At 43.3% G+C, this 21,378-nt stretch overlaps 2 protein-coding genes across 5 annotated transcripts; one reads left to right on the forward strand and one right to left on the reverse strand.

The window, feature by feature from the left end:
* Nucleotides 1-679: 679 nt before the first annotated feature.
* Nucleotides 680-11,060, reverse strand: GPR161 (G protein-coupled receptor 161). 3 transcript variants are annotated; one of them, XM_042867152.1, is made up of 7 exons: nt 10,997-11,060; nt 9,561-9,676; nt 9,049-9,460; nt 7,678-8,402; nt 5,960-6,064; nt 3,640-3,771; nt 680-1,871 (listed from the first exon to the last, which is right to left on the reverse strand). In XM_042867152.1, exons 3-7 carry the CDS (start codon nt 9,414-9,416, stop codon nt 1,624-1,626), a joined length of 1,578 nt encoding a protein of 525 aa, XP_042723086.1. In that variant the 5' UTR covers nt 9,417-9,460; nt 9,561-9,676; nt 10,997-11,060; the 3' UTR covers nt 680-1,623. The 3 variants fall into 3 exon arrangements, with proteins under 3 accessions (XP_042723086.1, XP_042723088.1, XP_042723087.1); XM_042867154.1 differs by having other exon boundaries at nt 9,561-9,655; nt 10,997-11,044; XM_042867153.1 differs by lacking the exon at nt 10,997-11,060 and adding an exon at nt 10,442-10,726 and having other exon boundaries at nt 9,561-9,655.
* A 572-nt stretch (nt 11,061-11,632) lies between these two features.
* On the forward strand, nt 11,633-21,200 carry TIPRL (TOR signaling pathway regulator). Of its 2 annotated transcripts, XM_042868253.1 has the most exons (7): nt 11,639-11,876; nt 14,159-14,338; nt 15,176-15,275; nt 16,182-16,313; nt 16,713-16,808; nt 17,511-17,573; nt 19,068-21,200. In XM_042868253.1, exons 1-7 carry the CDS (start codon nt 11,776-11,778, stop codon nt 19,218-19,220), a joined length of 825 nt encoding a protein of 274 aa, XP_042724187.1. In that variant the 5' UTR covers nt 11,639-11,775; the 3' UTR covers nt 19,221-21,200. The 2 variants fall into 2 exon arrangements, 1 of the variants encoding a protein (XP_042724187.1); XR_006178252.1 differs by lacking the exon at nt 19,068-21,200 and having other exon boundaries at nt 11,633-11,876; nt 16,182-16,327.
* The last annotated feature ends 178 nt before the right edge of the window (nt 21,201-21,378 follow it).

The raw sequence follows: 21,378 nt of genomic DNA on the forward strand, positions 1-21,378 counted from the left end.
GACCAGCTGCTTTATCCACAGACTGATATAAGCTTGTGCTGAAACGTGTTTCTGAGTTAAGAAGATGGACAAACAGGATGTCTAAAATCAGAGATGAGGCTCTGCCTCAAAGCTTATTTTGTTTCTGTACCTTTGAGAAAGTTGCAAGCAGACATAATTTAACAACCATCAACTTAATTTTTTGACCAGATGTAAACAGTCTGTCCCCCAATTTCCAAAGAATCTGCTGCAAAAGCTCAGTTCACTTCTAAGAAAAAGAAAAAAAAAGTAAACACTTAAAATGAGAGACAGTGGAGAACAGACACAGAGTAAATAAATACAGGTCCTCAGTCCATAAGTCCATTTGCTACTGAAACCCAACCTCAAGAAACGGATAGCCTACTGATCCATCTCCTTGAAATAAACATTAAGGCAGGGCAGTAACTTCTATAAAGGAAGAAAAGGTCCAGGCTAGAAAGGCACAGAGAGGTTCCTCATGCTGGGCATTCTCATAAGATCCACTTCATCCCTCTTTTCATAACAAATCTTTCCACCCTCGCAGCTGCTTTCATTTCTGGCTCAACTGTTGCTGCATTCCTCTTCTTTGGCAAGCAAGGCTGATCAGCCCTCTCACACAGGCCTAACAAGGTAAAGTCTGTACAGTGCCTAGAATGTGCAAGGTGCAACGTAAGTGCTAAATGGTCTTATTCTAGAGATTAATGAATTAAAACTCCAAAAAAATATATGCACTGAGGTAACTATTAAGTACTACATTCTCTCATGATTAAAAAATAACCCATGGAATTTCCTTCTATAGAAAAGATGAATCCTGCATATATGATGAAAGTGGTAATACCTTATTCATGTCCTGTCAAGCTTCCTGAAGCTGCAGGGTGATCTTTTAGTCAAAGCAAAAGCAGGGAAGAGACTTGCAGTTCTCAGAGAAACTAAGAACTCTGCAGTGATGTCCTTCTCAAATATTTCTGTGAAACTTCCAACGCTGGTCTGCTTCAACCCATGACATCTGGAGAAGCAGGTGTCTCGTAAAGCAGAAGCAACATGCAATTAGTTTTCATACCTAGCATTCTGACAAATGGCCAGAAATATCTGCTAGCAAGGATAAGAAGAATGATAACATACATGAGCTCTCTTAAAGCTCAATTGTTGTCCTTAGTGTTCCATGCTCTATTATTTGGGAATCTTGACAGTAAGACTGCGTGTAGAAACCAACGTACAAGCCGTCATCAGAACACTCAAGGTATCAAGTATAAATGGATGATCCTAGTGTTCAGAAAAGGATCACTACAATTATTAAACACTGCACATACTTTTCATCTCTGTGTCAGCTTTGGCCGAAAAGAGACAATGTGATTCAATGGCCTAATGATTTGGTTGACAAAAATCAAACTCTGTGTTCCTATGCTCTGCATGACAGGTTTCAGATGTGGCAAAAAGGAGTCCAATAGCACCCTAAACAATAAGTAAATACTGCTGCAAAATGCTGATGCAAGTACCAGAATTCAACCGACATTCATGTGTCACTGAAAACGTCCCAACAAGGTATCCTGCTTCTGTTCAAACAGTAACAGACATGGTAGGTCCCACTTAGTGGTTTCATTCAGTTACTTTCCTCTAGTTCTTCTGTCAAATATTCCCTTCATCGATGCTCTGAAGCTGAAGTCTTTGGCTAGCATGGGGCCTGATGCCACGCCGTGTGTTCACACCGCTTCCTGGCAGAGTCCGCGCAGGAAACAGAGCTCCTGGTAAAGCACCTTCCCCAAACAAGCTGATTTTCACATCAGCTTCAATAGCTCTTGCTAAGCTGGATGCATAACTGTCCAGAGATTTATGAACATCAGCTTTTACGTGAAGAACAGAATTCTTTGCAGTTTCTGAAAGGAAAAAAACAAAAAATGGTAAATAAGAACAAACAGCAGGGCTGTGCAAACGCATCAGTATCGATCCATGTGTAAAGGTATGACCATGCCTTCTGTAAAGTAACTACCCTACACAGTGCATTTACCAAGAATATCCAGTATTTCCAAACCATTCGATGAACGCAAAGCTTCAGCACAAACATAAAATAAGTAGAGAAAAATTCCCTCCAATTCAAGTGGAAAAAAAAAAAAAAGTGATCTGATAAAGCAAAGTGTTTATACATGTATGCTTAATTTCCCATTAAGTGTATGTTGAATGATTTTCTGAACCTGATGAGGGGAAGCAGCTTTAAACTAAAAAGTGGGAGGTTTAGATTACATGTGAGGGGGAAGTTTTTTGCTGAGAGGGTGGTGAGGTGTTGGCACAGGCTGCCCAGAGAAGCTGAGGATGCCACATCCCTGGAGATGTTTGAGGCTGGGTCGGATGGGGCCATGGGCAGCCTGAGCTGGTGGGTGGCAGCCCTGCCCATAGCAGGGGGGTTGGAACTAACTAATACTCGAAGTCCCTTCCAACTCAAGCCATTCTATGATTCTAATCTATGCACGCTCTTATTATTTCATAACTGTAAAACTGAGATAGGTTTTATCATTACTCAGTGCTTTGAGGTATTCTGCTCATTCGTGCACTGACAATTATTTAGTAAATTCAGTCATTCATTACCAAGACTTCTAGTTCACACTCCCACAACAATCAGCCTACCTTAAACTAACCTTGCAACACCTACAGATCACCCCAATAACACTTCAGTAGTGCAGTATCAACATGATCTGGCTGAAAAAAAGTTGTACATGATTCATCTATTTCCAGCTGTATCCACTGAGAAATGTGCCAGTTGATAAAGTTAAAAACAAACAAAAATAAAAACGACACAATTATATTTAGATCAATGAAGTCTGTAAATAGACAGATTTCAAGGCTATGAATGACAAAGTTGAGAGTAGGCAGCAAATGTGAAGCAATGACTTAACAGAATCAAAGTACAAAGGCAGGAAAATATGTTCATTGAGAAACATAAAACAGACTGCAGTAGTAGCTAGACAAATGGAGTTGCAGAGAGGATACTGCTGCTCAGCATAGATGTGGTGCATGAAGGGAACCCCACCTTCTAACTCTTGTCCTTGCCTGCTGCTGCTTCAGAACTGAAAGAAAAACTTGCTCTTACTCTCTGAAGTGCTTGCATTAGGTGTCAGATCTCTCAAAGTGAACAGTTATTAGATATGCTGGAACACCTCTCCTATGAAGAAAGGTTGAGGGAACTGGGCTTCTTTAGCTTGGAGAAGGGAAGGCTCTGGAGAGAATCACTGCAGCCTTCTAATACTTGAAGGGAGCTTATAAACGGGAGGGGGAAAGACTGTTTGCATGGGTTGATAGTGATAGGACAAGGGGGGATGGTTTTAAACTGAGACAGGGGAGGTTTAGGTTAGATATTAGGAGGAAGTTTTTCACACAGAGGTGGTGACGCACTGAACAGGTTGCCCAAGGAGGCTGTGGATGCCCCATCCCTGGAGGCATTCAAGGCCAGGCTGGATGTGGCTCTGGGCAGCCTGGGCTGCTGGTTGGTGACCCTGCACATAGCAGGGGGGTTGAAACCAGATGATCATTGTGGTCCTTTTCAACCCAGGCCATTCTATGATTCTGTGATATGTTCTCAGGCAATTCTAGAGGACACAAGAGGCTTCCTGAGAAGGTAATATATTTTGTTCTGAGTGTTTTCATACTTACCCCTAAGCCCATTTTTAATTTGCTCTACTTCATCTTCAAATGTCACTGAACTCCTTCTTCGAGGAGGACAGACACAATGTGGAAGAGAAGGGCCATCTGAGCTATAGTCTTCAAGAAGCATTGTGTCTGTTCCTGAAACAAAGCAAGTGTTCTCAAAGTGAAAAACAGCAATGCTCAGATACAATAACAAAATTACATGAAGAGAGAAACCAAAATGTTAAGTAGTGGCAAAATCTTTCCAGTCTGCAACTGTTCCTTCTAAAGATGTCTAAATCCAGCCTCGGTGGGCAAATTTTGTTTTAATTAAATACTGCACACAAAACAAATGAGTTCAGAGTTTTCATAGAAAGGATTTGGAATTCTTTTCTCGTTAGCAATATAAAACCCCAAGTGGCTCCAAAACGCTCAGCTGCAGAGATTATAACATCAATAGGACATGATGCAAAGGTGAAACCTTACCTTCTGTTAATAAAGGGTAAAGCCAAGGGCAACTTCTACATCTGATCAAGACAGAAGCTAACGATGGCCACCTGAGAAGCAGACTACAGCTGCCAAATGTCAGGCTTGCAATCAGACCACAATGGAAATCTGAATTGGAGACTTCTCTACAATTTAGTTTTTGACAACCTATTTTGATTTTCTCAAGTGTATTTTAATACAGGGAGTAGTCATTTTCAGTTTATCAGTCATTTCACCTCTCAGTATTTGCTTCGCACCTTTTTGATATAAAACAGTGTTTGAGCACAAGGAAATTCATCTTGACATCTCTGCAGTGCTTTCATGCAAACAGCAAGACTGCAGCTTAGTCCTCCCTTGTGATGCTGGTGTCTTGGCTGTACAAGGGGGAGGCAGAGCAAGCATTCTGGGGAGATGCCAAGAAAACACTGAGCAGCCCTCAGAAAAGCCAGTGTTCCAAGGCACAGCTTCCTTATGTGTGATCTTTACCACTACTTTCATGGCATCCTGTGACATGGCACCAGGCCAGGACAAAGAGTCTTCACAGGTTTCTTAACACCTCCAGGTAGCGACTTCACATCCCTCTTCATTCATTTCAATACTTTTGGTTCCCAGATTTATTCTTTTTTGCAACAAGGAGGTGTTCCAGTGCCAATTTTACAGAAAGTGAGAGAAAGATGTTGCTGGAAATGCAGCTGTAGACAACATACCTCTCCATAGGTCTAGTATTTGTTGACAATTGATCGATAAAAAGTTTGTCAGTTCACTACATAAAGTGAAATTTATGTGTTCTGCCATATTATTCAATTAAGCACACAGTGAGCTGATGTTCTAACGCAGCATAAAACACGTTAGCAGCTTTCTGTGATATTCTGTGGATCAACTGGGCTTTGAACCTGTCTGCTGAAAATAGTTGACTCCTACTGATCTCCAAAGGTACCAGCGTACAACGGAAGGGTGCTACTAGCAAGATCAAAGAAGAAAATATCTTTGAAGCAGAACTTCTAGTGACCTATGGTACAGATTTGGTTTGTTCATCTAAACTGCTCAGTATCATTCCTCAAATGATGGCAACACACAATGATTTCAAACAAAAACAGGTTTCACCTGATGTTACTCTCATTTGTCACACACAGTTGCACAATACTCACAGCAGGCACAAAAATACCAGCGTAAAATTACTACCTAAATAAAACCCAGCTCCATAGATTTCCTTTAGAAATGCAAGAAACAAACCTCTGGTATCAAGCAATTGTTAAAAGATCTCCCTCTGGTGTCTCTAAAGCAGAACTACTCTTTTAAAATAATTACAGATCAGTTAAGAAGTGGTAGCTGAAATAACTGCCAAAAAAATTTAGTTAGTATTGGATAGAAAAATGTCTGGCAGAAATCTTTCTCCCTTCTCCAAACTACCTTCAACTCAGAGATCTTAAGTAGCAACACAATCCCAAGCTGAAACCATCTGATGCAGTTATGTTTAGACTGCAGGGCCGGTGTGATAAGGCCTGTTACAAACTAGGAATCAGAGAAGCATTCTCCACATCACTTTGTTGCTCTGTTTCTTGCAGATACAGGCAAAGTTCAAGAAGAATGACAGAAACTGAAGGAGAAAATCATAAGCAGTATGTCCCATTCCCAGGAAGCACTAGCAAGGGAGGGTCATTACTCCTTGCAAGTAGTTGCACTGAGAGCAAGGAAGGGAAGGGATTGCAGCGGTTTTATTGTGACAGCTGGAACAGATGCTTCACGTTTTCCATCCATCGAGAGACATCCGAGTATGTAAACACCGATTATCCCACAGAGTTCTGCCAAGTTACAAGTGCAAACTCCTGCCCAAGATGAGAGAGCAAGAGCCTTCGTTTACCTGAATCCTGTGAACAGCTGAAACCTGTGTCTCCTGTGCTGCTGCTGTTTCCTAATGTCCGCCCACCTGCCATGAGGGCAGTGAGATGAGGGGATAGTCCCAAATCTGCAAAAGAGTTTCATTCTCATTACTCAGTGGATGGTTAAGTGGTCTATAAGAGTAAGAACTTATAGTAACACTGACTCTACCACCTCATTTACTCTTGTATCTGTAAAACTTACTGTTCTTCCAGAGTGCAGAGCATTTGGACCTTCCATCTTACAAGTAGAAACATCAGGTGAGCTGCTTTCAAGTATCTTTGGAGTCCTTCCATATGACAAGTCTCTCTTCTACCCACGCTATCTCTCTCCCACTCCATTTGCCATTGCATGTTTTATCAGCAAGACAGGCTGAACACTGAGCACGCATACCCAGAGAGATGGGATCACTTGCCAGACACTTGCTAGCCACTGAACAACCTGGTAGCCACCAGCAGGTGGGAGAGTCCAGTAGCATGGCAAGAAATTTACTAGCAATACCAGGGCACTGAGAGAGCTAGCTTCTTTCAAATCCTCAAATATGGAAAGGAGGAGAATCTAGGATTCTTACATAAGTGCTGTCTTTGGATCTTGCATAAAGATTTTTTTTTTTCCTATCACTGTCCAGCTGGTACACCCAATACATCTGAAACTATCATCAGTTTCTTATAACCTGGAAAGATGAAGTTTTCCTATCTTTTCCCTCCCACCAGATCCCAACATATTCATTCACATCATCTCATGGACATAGATTTAGCAAAGGGAGGAGAACTAGAAATCTCTTGCAGCTTGTGATGCGGTGCAGCTGCACAACTCCTTCCTTTATATGGAGTCTCTTCCAGTAACTCCAGGTCACAAAAAGACAACAGATGCCTTGCTATTCTCCTCTTACTTCTATATTTCAGACCTTCCTTCCCAATTAAGTAACTTTAGTTATCACCTCTGCCTGGAATGTCCCAAGGAACCATATGAAAATGTCTTATTTTTTGGAAGATTCTAAGCAGGACCAGAAAAAGGATCAAAAAAAAAAAAAAATTAGAATTTTATTGCATTACTAATTAAAAAGGAAATTCTGAGCAGCTGAAGCTCTCAGACTGCAACTAAGGGACACGCCAAATAGATTTACTACTTTACATAGTTCTACAGTGTTTAGGATCTTCACAACCATAAAATCTGAGTTCACAGAAATACTGTAATATAACAAGAGCTGTATAAGTTCAGTGAATCCAAGAGTTATAGTACAGAACTAGTGTGCAGTATATGTGGCAAAATCATAGAATCCTAAGGTTGGAAAAGATCACTAAGATCATCTAGTCCAATCATTAACCCATCACTACCACGCCAACTGTACCATGCCCCTCAGTGCCACACCTGCATGGCTCTTTAAAATCTTTAGGGAGGGTGATCACAAAACATGCTGTCGGTAGTGCTTAAATCTCAATAAAACAAAACGGTTACAATAGTTACAAGAGGAGTTTGAGAGAGATTAGTTTTATTAACTTAATTACTATGCCTCCTCTGGCAGGGAAAACTTTACTGGCCTAAGAGGACAAGGTTTTCTCCTTTCAAGTGTCTGTGATAAACCAAACAAGATTGCTGAAGCCTCCAGAAACATCTTACTTTGTTTACAGAGCTCTGAAACATGCCAGCTAGACGCAGATATGAAGAATTGCTCTTAGTGGTATATTAAGAATGTCTTACCTGTGATCCTATTGGAAATGCTGAATAACCTTGAGGTCCTATGCCGCTGAACAAACGACTCACGATAATACCGATCCCCAAAGCACATTCCTAGAAGTTCCTTGCGCACTGTTTTGTTCCACAGTCCGTAAATTAATGGGTGGCAAATGGCACTGGAAAAGGACAACCACGTAGCTAATGTCTCCAAGGCAGGAGAAATACTGTTTTTTCCCCAAAGCGCCTCCGATGTTATTACTACCATGTAAGGTCCCCACGTAATAACAAAAGCACCGATGACAACCAAGATGGTTATGAAAGCTTTGCACTGGTTGGCAGAGTAGACAACCCCTTGGAAAGCGTTCCTTCGGCTTCCTGAGGAGGACGTGGAAGTGCTGGAGTTCTTCCTCCCATTCCTCTGGGAGTCCTCCTCCACAATGACAACACTGCCACAGTGGATTTTGCGGGCTTTAATCCTAGCCACACGGAATATGAACCCATAGCAGATCATCATGACCAGGAAAGGCAGCAACGCACACCAGACCTGCCAAAAGGCAGTGTAACCAGCCTCTTTGTGCCACGCTGCTACACACATCCACTTGAACTGGTCAAACTCCAAAGATGACCAGCCAAAGAGGGGAGGGAGGCAGCCGATGAGGGAATGTAGCCACACATACACAAGAGCCACCACTGCTCTGTTGCCTGTAATCTTCATTGGGTATACCATAGGGTAAAGGACAGCATAGTACCTGGTGAACAACAAAAAAAAAGTCAACAGGAGCACAAATCAAGAACAGCAAAAAACATATGTAATGATGTTGATATATGGCTCTTTTCTCTAAACTTCAACATACACTTTTCTATAAACCTCGAGGTGAATTATTTTTAACAGGAAGCCTGTTAAGTGTAATTGAATGTAAGAATACAGAGCTTTGCAGGGAAGACTGTAAAACTGGGCTGAAGGCACACATAACTATTAAATCATAGAATCACAAGGTTGGAAAGGGCCTGCAAGATCATCTAGTCCAACTGTGCTCCCATTACCATTGCTACTACAAACCACTAAGCAATATCTCATAGCTCCTCATCCAAATACCTCTTGCAATCTGCCCCTGGGAGTGAATTTTAAATTGTTGCTTCTTGTTTTACAAGTAACGTATTACTACAGCACTATTTCCTTTAAAAATAGCTAGATGCAAACCAGCTTTTTATATTATCAATGGCAATGTTTTCTTCTGCTCTGTGTCAAAGTTTCTCGTGGGACTGAAGGAAAATGACATTGCAACTGCACGCAGTGTCATCCAAGCAGTGTTTCTCCAGCCTGCACACAGCCAACAAGTCACCCTATGGAATGATTGAGCAATTGGTTACCACTCATCACAAAAAGCCACTTACCGGTCTATGGCTATGAGTCCAAGAGTAAGCATGCTGGCTGAGCTGATAAGCATGTAGAGCAGAGCTGAGAAATTGCACCAAACAACTCCAAAGATCCATTCCCGCCTGATAGAACTGGTGACAACAAAAGGCAGCACCAGGACAGAGAGCAGGAAGTTGGAGAGGGTCAGGCTGAACACAAACTTGTTGCTCAGCGTGAGAAGGTAAGACTTCCGATAGAGAGTGACAACAATGATGAGGTTGCCCAAGCAGATGAAAACACCAATGACGATTATAGCAACGGCTTCAGTGACTCTGACTGCGCCGTCTTCTTGCGTGGTGAGGTTCCTCAGAGCATTCCCATTGCTGAGGGAAGAATTGCTGCTCATGGTCAGAGTGAGCAGAGCTGGAGCGGCCAAGACATGCTGAGCACCTGGAAGCAGAACAACACCGCTTAGAAATTTTCCAGCAACGTTTCCTCACACTCTCTCCAAAGACTGGAAACTCTTCTGTCTGCATCAATTAAACCTTACCTGGAGGATGCAGGAAACCATGTTAGGTAGGAAACCGAAGGGGCAGGAGATTGACAATGGGTACACCGGAGGTCAGACCGGAGGCAGAGCCCAGCCTAGAAAAGGGAAGAAACTATCTGAAAGACAGAAAGAGGCAAGTGGAACAAGAGGAAACAAAGAAAGTTAACACACTTTATTTATAGATTTGCTAAGTTGTTTTTTTTCCTAAGCCATACCAGCCAGCTGTATGTCTAGGCTGGAAGAAAGAAAAATGATGTAACTAAATCTTTGATTACTTGAAGGAAGGTAAGGTTTTTTTTTTGGTTTGTTTGGTTTTTTTTTTTGTTTTTTAAGTTTGGCCAGTTTGACCATCTTCATTCTTACGCTGCATTTCGCATATACAGCATCTGCTGGTGTCTGTGGGTATCTGGCTACTCATACTCATATCTTACTGACTCCTTAACAGTTTCCAGGTCATGTCCAAAGGCTCAGGAAACACTGCACATATTCTCAGTGTGCTCTCTCCAGGTTCATCTTCACAGCTACAAACAGCAATTCTAACGCCAACACCAAAGGCCTGGCATAAAGAAGCCTTCAGTACAAAGGGTACAAAAGACAGCTGGCATTAAGCTGTAGCCCACCCTCCAGCAGTGCCCACAAACCCTTAATCGCGTGAAGTTTCAGCGCTCAGCACCCAGCCTGCTGCCTCACCACCTCCTCTGCTTAAATCTCTACGTTCCCCTCAGCTCTTCAGCCCCTTCTCCTCGCTACCTCCAGCTTGTGCTCCAACCTCCTTCATCCAACCCCACCACCCAACCACCCATCTGCAGCCCAACACACCAGAACAAATAACGTTAAAAGTGCAAATATGAAAACTAAAAAAACAAGAGTTTGGTTTCAACTTCTCAATGCAGAGTTGCTATTCACACCCCCAGGAGACAGAGGGGCTGAAGTTCCCTTGCCGTAACGGTGCCCACCTGCAGTTCCCGGCAGGCCGGGTGCGCACGGGGCACCTCTGTCTCACCGGGAGGCTTTCGCGGCCCCGGGAGCGCCGTCAGGCCACAGAGCCATCTTTTACTCATTTTTCAGCTGTGTTTTTTCCTATGACTCTCACCAAAGGAGTAGCGGAGCCACGCTTTACACCGCACAGCTCAGCTCAGCTCAGCTCTCCTCGGGGCATTCGCCGCCGCGCGTCCCTCCGGGCTGCCCCGTCCCGCTCCACCCCGCCCGAAGCTGGGCGCATCCCAAGGCCGGCGGGCAGCGCGGGCAGGGCCGGGGGATCGCCTCCATTTTGCCCCCGCGCTCCCTCCGGCAGCGAACAAAGGCCGGAGGGAAGAAGCGAAAGGAGCGCTTCCCGTAGGCCACGCCGCGCATCCCTCTCCTCGCCCGGTGCTCGCCCGGTGCTCGCCCGGTGCCCGCCCCGCCCCGTCCCGCACCGCCGCACCGCACGAACTCACCCGCCGACCGCCTCCGCCAGGGCGGGAGGTATCGGGTGTCGGCGGCCGAGCCCCGCCATGCCCCCGCCCCGCGCTCGCCCCTCTCCCCACCCCTCCGCCGCCTCTTTTCTCTTTCTCGCACCGCCCCCGCCGCCGGGTGCGGGCTGTGGCGGGAGGGGTCCGGCCCGCGGGAACGGCGTGGCTCTGCCGCAGGGGCGCACGGCCGCGCTGTCAGCGCACAGCCGCGGGCCGGCTTTACACCGGGAGATGTCGGCGGGCACGGCGAGGGGCAAAACGCGGACAACCGGCCTCCCAGCCCCGAGCGCCGGCACACCGCTTCGCAGTCGGGCAGGGGCTGCTGCTGCTGCCGCCTCCTAGGGAGCGCGGCACGGGTGTGGCCGAAGGCGCGAGGGACAACCATGTGCCCTAGCTCCAACGTTCTCCGCAATCACGCGGAACTTGGCGCTTGCCGCGCTGTCACACCTGGTCACTTTTAAGGACCTCCCTCCGGAGGGCGCCGCCAGGAGCGGGGCAGAGGCGGTGGGATGCGCAGTCACCGCTCGCTCGCCCAGCGCAGCGTTTCGCACCACGCCGCTGCCGCATGACTTCCGGCCTGCGCGTGCAGCGCCGCTCTCCCGGAAGCGGAAGTTCGGTGAGGCGGCGGCTGTGTGGAGGGGCACCGTTGCCGTGAGGGGCGTGCGGCCGTAGCGGAGGGGCCGGGAAGGGCGGGCAAGAGTGAGCCGCCGCCGTTGCCCCTTCCGGCCTTCTCCTCGGTGAAGGTCGCGCCCTCCGCCTTCGCCATGCACCCCGTTTTCCAGAGCAGCCGGCGCGATTTCACCTTCGGACCGTGGAAGCTGAGCGCCGTCTGCACGCACATCATGAAGTCGGCGCAGGCCGAGAGGTGAGGCGGGAGCAGGCGACGTGGGGCCGGGAGCCCGCCTGTGGGAACGGGGTACTCGAGGTACCGCCGCGTCCGGGCGGGGAGATGTCCGAACACAGCGTGCCCAGCACCTCGGGCATCTTATTTTATATTTCTCCCTCCTGAAGAGCATGGGCTAGTTTCGTTTACGGGCGGCTGTCAGAATCTCGTTAACGGTGGTGGAGGTCCGGCCCTCAGCGATCGGGCACTCGCTGAGTGGAAGCGTGATTGTTGTTGATTATCTTTTAAGGCCCGTTAAGATGCTTTTATATGTGGTGCGCACGCTCCTGCAAGCTATTTTATAATAACATAAAGGACTTCATTAAAAATTGATTGTTTGCTTTCTCCTCGCAGCAGTAATTTCCACTGTTGTCGGACCATTGGATGAAACGCTGCTGTGTCAGCATTGAGTGCTTAAATCAGATTTGCTAATGTGGAACTGAACAGTTGAGCTGTTAGAGCCCTAGCTGACCTCGGTGGCAGCTGAGTTTGACAGATAATTCTAGGCTTCAGTTTCCAGAATAAGTATGTGGGGAGCTGTGAAGGAAAACTTCAGTCGTGTTGCCCTCAGTGTTTCTGTTTGTGTGAGGCCACTGTCGTGAAGTTTTACACTTTCTTTTTGCATTATAAGAAGCCAAGTAAACTTTATTTTTTTTCTCTATTATATCAGCATTATGTTTATTTTTTTCAACTGCATATCTGCCTCCAAACGTATGGAATGGTGTTACTAACTCTTGTTTGTATTCTGTGCTCAATACGTACAATAATCTTCACTAAGTGCTTTTCCCTAACGATCCCACAGTTTTTGTAGTTGTAGATAAGAAAACTTAAATTGCATGTTTTACTGATTCGTCTGTAAAGAAGATTCAGCATTCACTTGAGCAATGCCTGTGTTCTGCAGGAGAAGAAGGGCTGTTACTGCAGTACTCCATTTTTTCTGACATGTTTGTGAAGACATTTCACAAAATGCTGTCTCTTAAAAATGAAGACCTTAGGAATCAAGTTCAGGAGAATGTTAACTCTTTTCTTTAAGCAAGAGACAGAGCTGAACTGCTGGTCTAGAAATCAGGCTACCTGCTGTACGCATCTTTTTTTCTGCTCAGTTTCTTTCAGTGTTAGCTATTTTAAATTAAGCAATTTCCTCTATAACATTCAGAAATTATCTTTGTCCTTGTAGATGATTTTCAGGGTTGCTGAGATGATCACAATGTGTTGAAAAAGGTAGAAAAGCAAAGGTACAATGGTTATGGGACAAGCTCTTTAATCCTAATGCATGAAGCACCTAGTGGTAGGGAGGGAATGGTGGAGGTATATAGAGCATATATTTTGCTAAACAATGTCTGTGTGTGCATAGAGCTGTATGTATAAAAATGACATAAATAAAAAGTGAGCTGGAATGGCTTTATATTTTCTGCAGGGATTGTATTTATTCTATTCACAGAGTTCAATTGGTTCCACAGTTTTCATGCTTGGAGGTTATGAATACCAGCATGCGTTTTCTACAAAGCTGGGAAGTCAGTAGAGCAGTAGACTCACAGAATCACAGAATGACCTGGGTTGAAAAGGACCACAATGATCATCTGGTTTCAACCCCCCTGCTATGTGCAGGGTCGCCAACCAGCAGACCAGGCTGCCCAGAGCCACATCCAGCCTGGCCTTGAATGCCTCCAGGGATGGGGCATCCACAGCCTCCTTGGGCAACCTGTTCAGTGCGTCACCACCTCTGTGTGAAAAACTTCCTCCTGATATCTAACCTAAACCTAAAGTACATGTGTATTCTGCACTGTGCTTTTAATATGCTCTGCCATGGTTGTTGTCGGGCTCTGTTTTGTACCAAGGATGGTGGTATGGGCTGCTGTGTAACGAGTTTAAACTTGCTGACAATAAGTACCCTTTCATAAAACTTTCTGACCATCTGCAAAAGTGGTTCTTGGTTCATCCAGAGGTTTGTCTGCAGTAGGCTTAAAGCTGCTACTTAATCCTTATCATTTTAATTTTTTTTTTTAATCCTGCGTGAGGCTTTTTTACTCTACTGATGGAGAAGACAAGCTTTAGAAATAACCTTATGGTGGAAAAGTCACTTAGGATCAGTGATTCTGTAATTCATGTCAAATGATTAACTGGGAAGGTAACAGTGTTTTTAAGACATACTGATGGTGTGTCTTGTCAATTACTGCGGTCTAGAGAATACTTATGAACAGGTTGTTTTCACTCAGCTATGGCTGACCGATGTCTCCTTATTGGACTGCTTTTTTTCTTCGCAGACTGGCTGAAGAATTACAGATGCCTTCCCTGCCAGAGATGATGTTTGGAGACAATATCTTGAGAATACAGCATGAACGTGGTTTTGGAATTGAGTTCAATGCAACCGATGCTTTAAAATGTGTCAATAATTGCCAAGGTATGATCAAAGTGGCTTGCGCAGAGGAGTGGCAAGAGAGCAGGTACAGTATTTTATCACCACTGGGCAAGTATTGGTGCGTTGTATGCAAAACTGTTGTAAAGTAGTTAAAGCAACAGACAACTCCTGAAAACTGTGTTGTATTTAGTTCTGCCATTGATGCAATCAGCGTGTGATGGCAGAAATCATTCTGCTTTTTTTTTTTGCCCTCATCATCCTATCTCAGTTACTCAGTGTCAGCTGCATTTTTCAATTGCTTCCTGGCTTTCTTCAAACTTAGTGCATGTTTAACGTGGTTTAGTTCTGTTTGTGTTTATTCAAATTCATGGGGGCTTACATGTTACAAGAGTGTGTGTACTGGTGTGTAGAAGTGCAGAATGCTGTAGTTCAACTTCTTAGCCTTAGGACCATAGCAGGCAATCATGTGCATGAGAACTTGTTCTGTTTAGTATTTACCAAATGAGTGGCAGAGCTCCTAGGAATAAGTCAGGAAGAGAAATGAAAGCTGTCTTAAAAACTGGTAATATTGTTCATTATTGCTGTGTGTTGTCAGCAGAATAATTTCTGCCTGCTTACTGAAGTGAGTGTGAACTACAGACTTTTCAACAGCTCTTAAAAATCTTCATTTTTGACTCATAAGCCTGAGGCAATCTTAGCAGAGGAATTTGGGTAATGGTTTTCTAATCCCTTATGATAACAGCTGTTGTGGAAGAACCAATACTGTGTGCTTAAGTCTTGACATCATCAGTCCAGTACAGGCAATACTGCTCTTTTTCTCAGATAGTTAGGACGTGAGTGTGGAAATCATAAAACCTTATGTGAGGTTGTAAGTTTTTAATAATTACTACAAAGTGTGCTGTTTTCTTTTTCACTTCTTGAGGAGTGAGACTGAGCACACTAAGGAAGTCGTCAAGCCTTATGATTGGACTTACACAACTGACTACAAAGGAACATTGCTGGGAGACACTGCAACACTAAAGGTGAGTGTTTTTCCCTTGTTGCGTGCTGATTGCGTGTTGTTTCAGTCAAACACAGAGCACTTTTTTGAAGCTGTCAGTGGGATTTTACAAATTCTTCATGGTTCCTCGTTTCTGACTTCAAAGTATATCTTGAGGTTTTTCATGTTTCTCATCATATTCTCTTAATCAAATCATAGCTTATTAAAAAAAACTTCAAGTTTGATGGTTTTTTTTGTTTTGTTTGTTTTTCAACAGTAGATCCTCATATTTAAGGGACAGGCCCTCTCTTGACTTTATTTTAAAATAAAGCTGAAGTTCCCAGCTTCTCGTTGCTGTGTACAGATTGCTTGCTACTAAGCAGATAATCTGTGTTACTTCACAAGGATTGTGTTGGTTACAGATCACTAGAGTTGCTCTGGAATCAAATGTGCAGCATAAAAGTGATCTGTCTTGTTGGCTTCTGGTCTTTAGGCAGCAGAAACGTATGAGCACATGTAGAGCACAAGATGGAAGAGCTCTGGTTACTTGATTTCTGATTTCTTTATTGGAATTCAGGGTTTGCAGTTGGCTAGAAATGCCAATTGCATAGAAAACTGTTTGCAACCCAGAAGGTCTCAAACGCACATTAAGCATGAGGTGTCTGAATACTTCCACATTCAGCATGCTGCTGAAGGCTACAAAACCTGTACTCAGATGACTGTTTATTTAGAACTTTCCATTCTTGGTTCTTGCTTTGCTCAATGTTTTCTCTTGGAAACGTTGGCTTCAATTTTACCTTTGCCTTTTAGAATTTTGGGTGTATTAAGCCTAGTGCTCTGAAAGCTTCTCCCTTTGGAAAGCTAGCAAATGGAGGATTTTAAAGATCAGGACAAACTTTATGCAGTTTGACAGCAAATTAGTGTACTAACTATTCATCTTTTTCTTGAGGTTGTTCCTACGACAGAGCACATAAATACAGAGAAGTTGAAAGCCAGGGAACAAATCATGTTTTTTGAAGAAGTACTTCTGTTTGAAGATGAACTTCATGATCATGGAGTGTCAAGTTTGAGTGTAAAAATAGTGAGTACTGAGAGGTGAATACAAGCGGCTTGGTGACCTGATGTAGCATGATGTAGTTACTCCTTTGCGTTTTATTCCTTTTAGAATTTAAATTTAAAATGAAAATTTCTTTATTCTTGCTCTTAAAAATAGTTATTGAAAACTGTTATATTGAAATCTTTTTGTTGCTTGCTTTGGTGAGCTTGTCAGTTGCTTGTCCATCTTCCTTTCTGCATCCCTAGGCTCCACAGAAACAGCCTGCTCTGCTGCCCAGTGATAGCTGTAGTGTATCACCAACCTGAGTTACGAGTTTTACTACTGAAAGCTCACTCATGTAGTCCTACATTGTACATTTCTGACACAAATAAACACAGAGTAAGACTTTGTAATATGCTGAATAGCACATCTTTATATTTCCAGAGAGTCATGCCTTCCAGCTTTTTTGTGCTGTTGAGGTTTTTCTTGCGAGTTGATGGAGTGCTGATCAGGATGAATGACACAAGGCTTCACCATGAGGTAAGCCCTCATTCACCATTATGACTGCTTTACAGGTGCTCACTTGCAGTATTGCTTTCAGAGAAGAACTGCTGATATTCCTGTACTTCAGTACTGATGCTGTGGGGCATAGAGGTTACCCAAACTGAACTTTCAGATTAATTTTGTTATGGTGGTGCTGAAGTGTAGCAGCTAAGTGGTAGGTGTTATCAGAGCAGAGTAGCCTATAGCTTATGCTAAATAATGATTAAAATATGTGTCAGACACAGAGAGGCAGTACAAGTTAAAAAATAGACAACAGTAAGTGGTGTGATGTTGTTGTTATGGGGTTGGGTGGGTTTTTTTTGGTTTTGGCTTGTCTAGTATTATGACTGCAAGTTTAACCTTGCAGAGAACTACCTATGCTATGCTGAAGTGAAATATCCCATAAATAAGACAGAACATAGCAGGTTTGCTTATTTTGTCCAGCTGATAATGAAGTGATGCGGGAGTTCTGAGAGAAGGCTGACAAACGCATTCAGTCATAGATATTCAAGTTGTTGCATGCAAAAAGGTGACTCTTGGAGAAGACGCCATTCTTTGTCTTTGGGAGTGTGAATGTACGTTTCTGCTGAAGGGCTGTGATCAGTCACATTCAAATGTTTCCTGAATTCAGTGTTTTCACAATGCTGATTTGCACTCTGATAATTTTGTAATGAATTTTTGTAATTCTTTTCCCTTCAGTCTGACAAGGCTTATATGTTGCGAGAATATACATCGAGAGAAAGCAAAATATCGAGTTTAAAGGTATTACATTTTTAATGTTTTCCTGGTCTGCTTTTTAGCATTCTTTTATGGTCCACACAGAAAACAGTCTGTCAGTAATGCTTTGGAAAGGTTGGTAACCTAAGCAGGGGGAAGATCCTTTTGTGTGTGCAGTTTTTATCTTAGGGATTTCAAGGCAGGTTGGTCTTTGTAGACGACTCAGTGGCCACATTTACAGTATATGGGATTGGGTTACTTTTTCTACTTTTCAGTTAACAGCTGTTTTTGTTATTATTTTAGAACTATTCAGTCACAAAATCAGGTAGCGCACTTCCCGTGATGTTGAGTTTCAACACTGGCTGTGTGCTCACGACCTGTACTAGAACTCAGAATCTGTTTGCTGCTGCAGATTCATTTGTTTTTTCTCAGAATAATTTCAACAGCTTACCTTAAAACCCAAGCAGTAGCTCAGAATCGTTTGTGGCACATTTCCAGTTGTAGTGTTGACTTATTATTCTTTACCCAATGTATGATTTTTAGGTACTCTCCCTTTTCTCTTCACCTGTAAAATGTAACTAATGTTATACTAATGTTTTGAGGGAATACTTTTGCACGATTATTTTCTCCTTATCATTTTTCAGCAATATGCAATCCCTAATTAAGGCAGTTAAATCAGGCGTGATCTTTTTGATAGTTTGGTGGCTTCTGAAATACAGGTAGTTGATCTAGGTTTGGTTTTAACCTCGTACTTCATATTGCTTTTGTGTTCCTTAGATCAGCTTCAGTAGGTAAAGGAGAAAAGAATTCTCAAGTCTGAATGAATTGAAGTTGCAGTATAATTCCTTGCATGTTAGGGGTATCTGACAGGTTGTATTTAAATAGCTCTACACTTCTTGCTTACAGGATGTTGTTAGAAAGTAGTGCACTCAGTGTAGGTTGTGGTTGTTTTCTTTTGTCCTGACAAATGTCTGTGTGTAAAGCTACATCATCTGCAGGGAAAGATGTTAATGAACTTAGACCAACTAATTTCTTCAAACGCGAAATTAAAATCCACTCAGTTACTGTGCCATATAAATAGCTAAACACTGTCTGTAGTGGACTTCTTCAAACTAAGACTGATGTTGAGATATCAATATCAATTATCATTTGCTCCAGGGAGTGTGTAGCAATGGCCAGAAGACATTAAACATGAAATCCCTTGTGGCCATCCTGGTCTCATCCAAAATTAGACTCTCAAAGAGACAGTGTGCAGCAGTGAAGTCATGAACATTGTAGATGTTCTGGAACGTCTCTGACTTTTGTGTGAAGATAAAATCTGCTGCTTAGAAATATGAAATACTTTTCCCTAACCTACTGATGGCACTCAAGAAGTAAGAGATCGTATGTGTTATATCTGAAGTAATAATCTAAATTTCTCTGTGCCATGTGACTTCGAGGTGTTCAAATCAGGTAAAGATCAGCTGTCCGTAAGTATTTGTTTTTTGGAATCTTTTTCCTTCCTTTTTGTTCATTTCATCTAAACTTTTTGCTCCTTAGCATGTGCCACCTTCCCTGTTCACGGAACCTAACGAGATCTCTCAGTATCTACCCATAAAGGAGACAATATGTGAAAAACTAGAATTCCCAGGGACGCTGGAATCTAATAATCCAGAGGCATCACTGGAAACCACGTGTGTTAAGTCAAAATAAATGTGACTTTATATGGACTGAATTAGACTGGAGATGGTGTGATCATGTAGGCATTACTGAGGGGGGGCAGTTTCACTACTAGTGGAATAAAGAATTTGGCTATTTTTTCTGTAGCCCTGAAAAAAAACCAGAACTCATTTCAAGAAGGTTTTGCTAATGTTTGTTCTATCTTGTTTTTTTGTTTCTTTTAAACCTGTATCTGGAGTTAATGATAGAGCAGTGGTAAATCAGTCTTCAATGGTACTGGACATGGACTTTCACAGTGGAAGAGTGTGGGTTCTGCTCATTTCACCTGTGAGGCAGGCCTATTGCCTGGGCCCTCCAACGCAAACACTTCCATGAAAGATTCTGTTAGTCTCGGTATCTGAAGCAGCAATATTAGTCATAAAATTGGCATAATTTTATTTCTATGAGGTAATCATCTACAGTAAAAATTGATAAACAAAATTCCTCTGCATATGTTTTAAGCTTTCAGTCGTGAGAGATAGATTTTTGCTTGGCTCCTACTTCAAGCTGATAACCCATCGAGCTACTTCTTGGCTGGGGAAAAAGGACATCGATTGTCTTCAGTCCCTCTAAGATGCTGGTATTTGCAGTTTGAGAAAGAGGAGCTTATGTAGCTCCAAAAGGATGCTAGCATGTATTCCAGATGCATATTTTTGGTTTATTTAAAATCTCTAAGTTCTGGTATCAATAGGAGTGTGATCACATGTGCAGTCACTATTCTAACTTCGCATTTTGTGGATTAAACTTTAAGTAATTCTGTTGCTTTTGGAAACTTTAAATTACATCAAAGGTTTGGTCTAAGACTGGGGGAGTTAAACGGCCTTGTCCAAGTTTGCTGCTTACACTCAGTGAAGGACTGTAGCAAAAAGCAGGCCTTTTGATTTGACAGGGTCTGATAAGAATGTGTACATTCTGATGTCCTGGACTGTTTTAATTAAAAATCTTCATATTCTACACTGCGTGTCTTCAAACAAGTTTTGGGGGTGGGTTGTTTCAATTAATGATGTCTTTTGAGAAACAGTTTTCGTTTAAGACAATGCTGATGTTTTTATTTAAAAAAAAAAAAAAAAAAGGAAAAAAGAAAAAAGTGCTCTACTATTTAAGTGACTGCTCTTGTTTCCTAAAGGCTGTAGTGTCAGGACAAAGCATTTATCTGGCTGTAAATGAATGCAGAGTGGAAGCGATCCGTATTTGTCTGGACACAGAATATTACTGAGGTCCCCTCCAGTGGTAGAGGAATGTGAGCGGAGAATGAAAAGGAAGGGAACAACAGAGTGAAGAGATAGTTTGTTGGTAGGAGCATATCGGGGCACTTTTCCTATAAGGATTTATTATTTTATGTGCCTTACTGGCTTATAAAAGTGCAGTCTAAAGCCAAAGCTGGCAGTGATTGAAAGGAGAGCTGATGTGCCAACACAAAGGAAACTGTATCTGCATTCAGTAATGAAAATTACGGTTTGGGTTTATGCAGTGATGCAATACGAAGCTCCACTGAGCTCAGGTCTAGTTGGGGGGGACCTATGGAACTGACAGCTGATGTTGAGAAGGGTGCTCTGCATGTGTAGTTGATGTGTATTTACCTCCTCCGTCGTATTTACTAATCTGTGACCTATTGATGCAGTTGTCTTGAATGGACTTGAATCCTGAGTATATATCTCTGATAGCCATCTGTTTTGGGTGCTGTGCATTTAAATGGAACACAAACATTGGAGAAATCACAAGGATGCATTTAGAAAGTCGGTTACCACGAAGTAGAACACGGAGCACCACTCCTGCCTCTGTTACACCGCACAGACGATCAAGAAGCAGCGAGGGAAACTCTGGTACAGCTTCACCAGAGGAAGGTACTGCTGTGGATACGTGATGCTGGGAGGAGGCGCGGGGTCATTCTCCAGCCGTTCTGAAGCGAGCCGAACGTACGGCAGTTTATATTCCCACTTGTATGTTAATAAATAAAATATACCTGACGTTTCACGGCTCTGTTCTCGACTGAGCAAAACAAACTGTAGTAACGGCACGCGCTGCTGCGCCCGGTGCAGGAAGGGCACCTGCACGGCGGGAGGCTCCGCCATTTCCCGCCCCGTCCGCGCGGCGCCGCTCGCCGCCCTCAGCGGCTTTCAGAAGCCCAGCGGCGGGGATGGGCCGTCCCGCC

This window comes from Lagopus leucura, unplaced genomic scaffold, assembly GCF_019238085.1.
Source record: "Lagopus leucura isolate 7727_CA_CO unplaced genomic scaffold, USGS_WTPT01 Super-Scaffold_100001, whole genome shotgun sequence".
NCBI lineage: Eukaryota > Metazoa > Chordata > Aves > Galliformes > Phasianidae > Lagopus > Lagopus leucura.

What these genes read in the sequence shown, in the direction of transcription:
- GPR161 (XM_042867152.1), bottom strand. Translation starts at nt 9,416, where the DNA reads ATGAGCAGCAATTCTTCCCTCAGCAATGGGAATGCTCTGAGGAACCTC. An exon ending in CATTTCCAATAGGATCACAG is followed by an intron (nt 6,065 to 7,677) that starts GTAAGACATTCT and finishes ACTCTTTTGCAG; the next exon opens with ATTTGGGACTATCCCCTCAT. An exon ending in AATTAAAAATGGGCTTAGGG is followed by an intron (nt 1,872 to 3,639) that starts GTAAGTATGAAA and finishes TTTTCCTTTCAG; the next exon opens with AAACTGCAAAGAATTCTGTT.
- TIPRL (XM_042868253.1), top strand. Translation starts at nt 11,776, where the DNA reads ATGCACCCCGTTTTCCAGAGCAGCCGGCGCGATTTCACCTTCGGACCG. An exon ending in GAGGAGTGGCAAGAGAGCAG is followed by an intron (nt 14,339 to 15,175) that starts GTACAGTATTTT and finishes TCACTTCTTGAG; the next exon opens with GAGTGAGACTGAGCACACTA. An exon ending in CAAGTTTGAGTGTAAAAATA is followed by an intron (nt 16,314 to 16,712) that starts GTGAGTACTGAG and finishes TTATATTTCCAG; the next exon opens with AGAGTCATGCCTTCCAGCTT.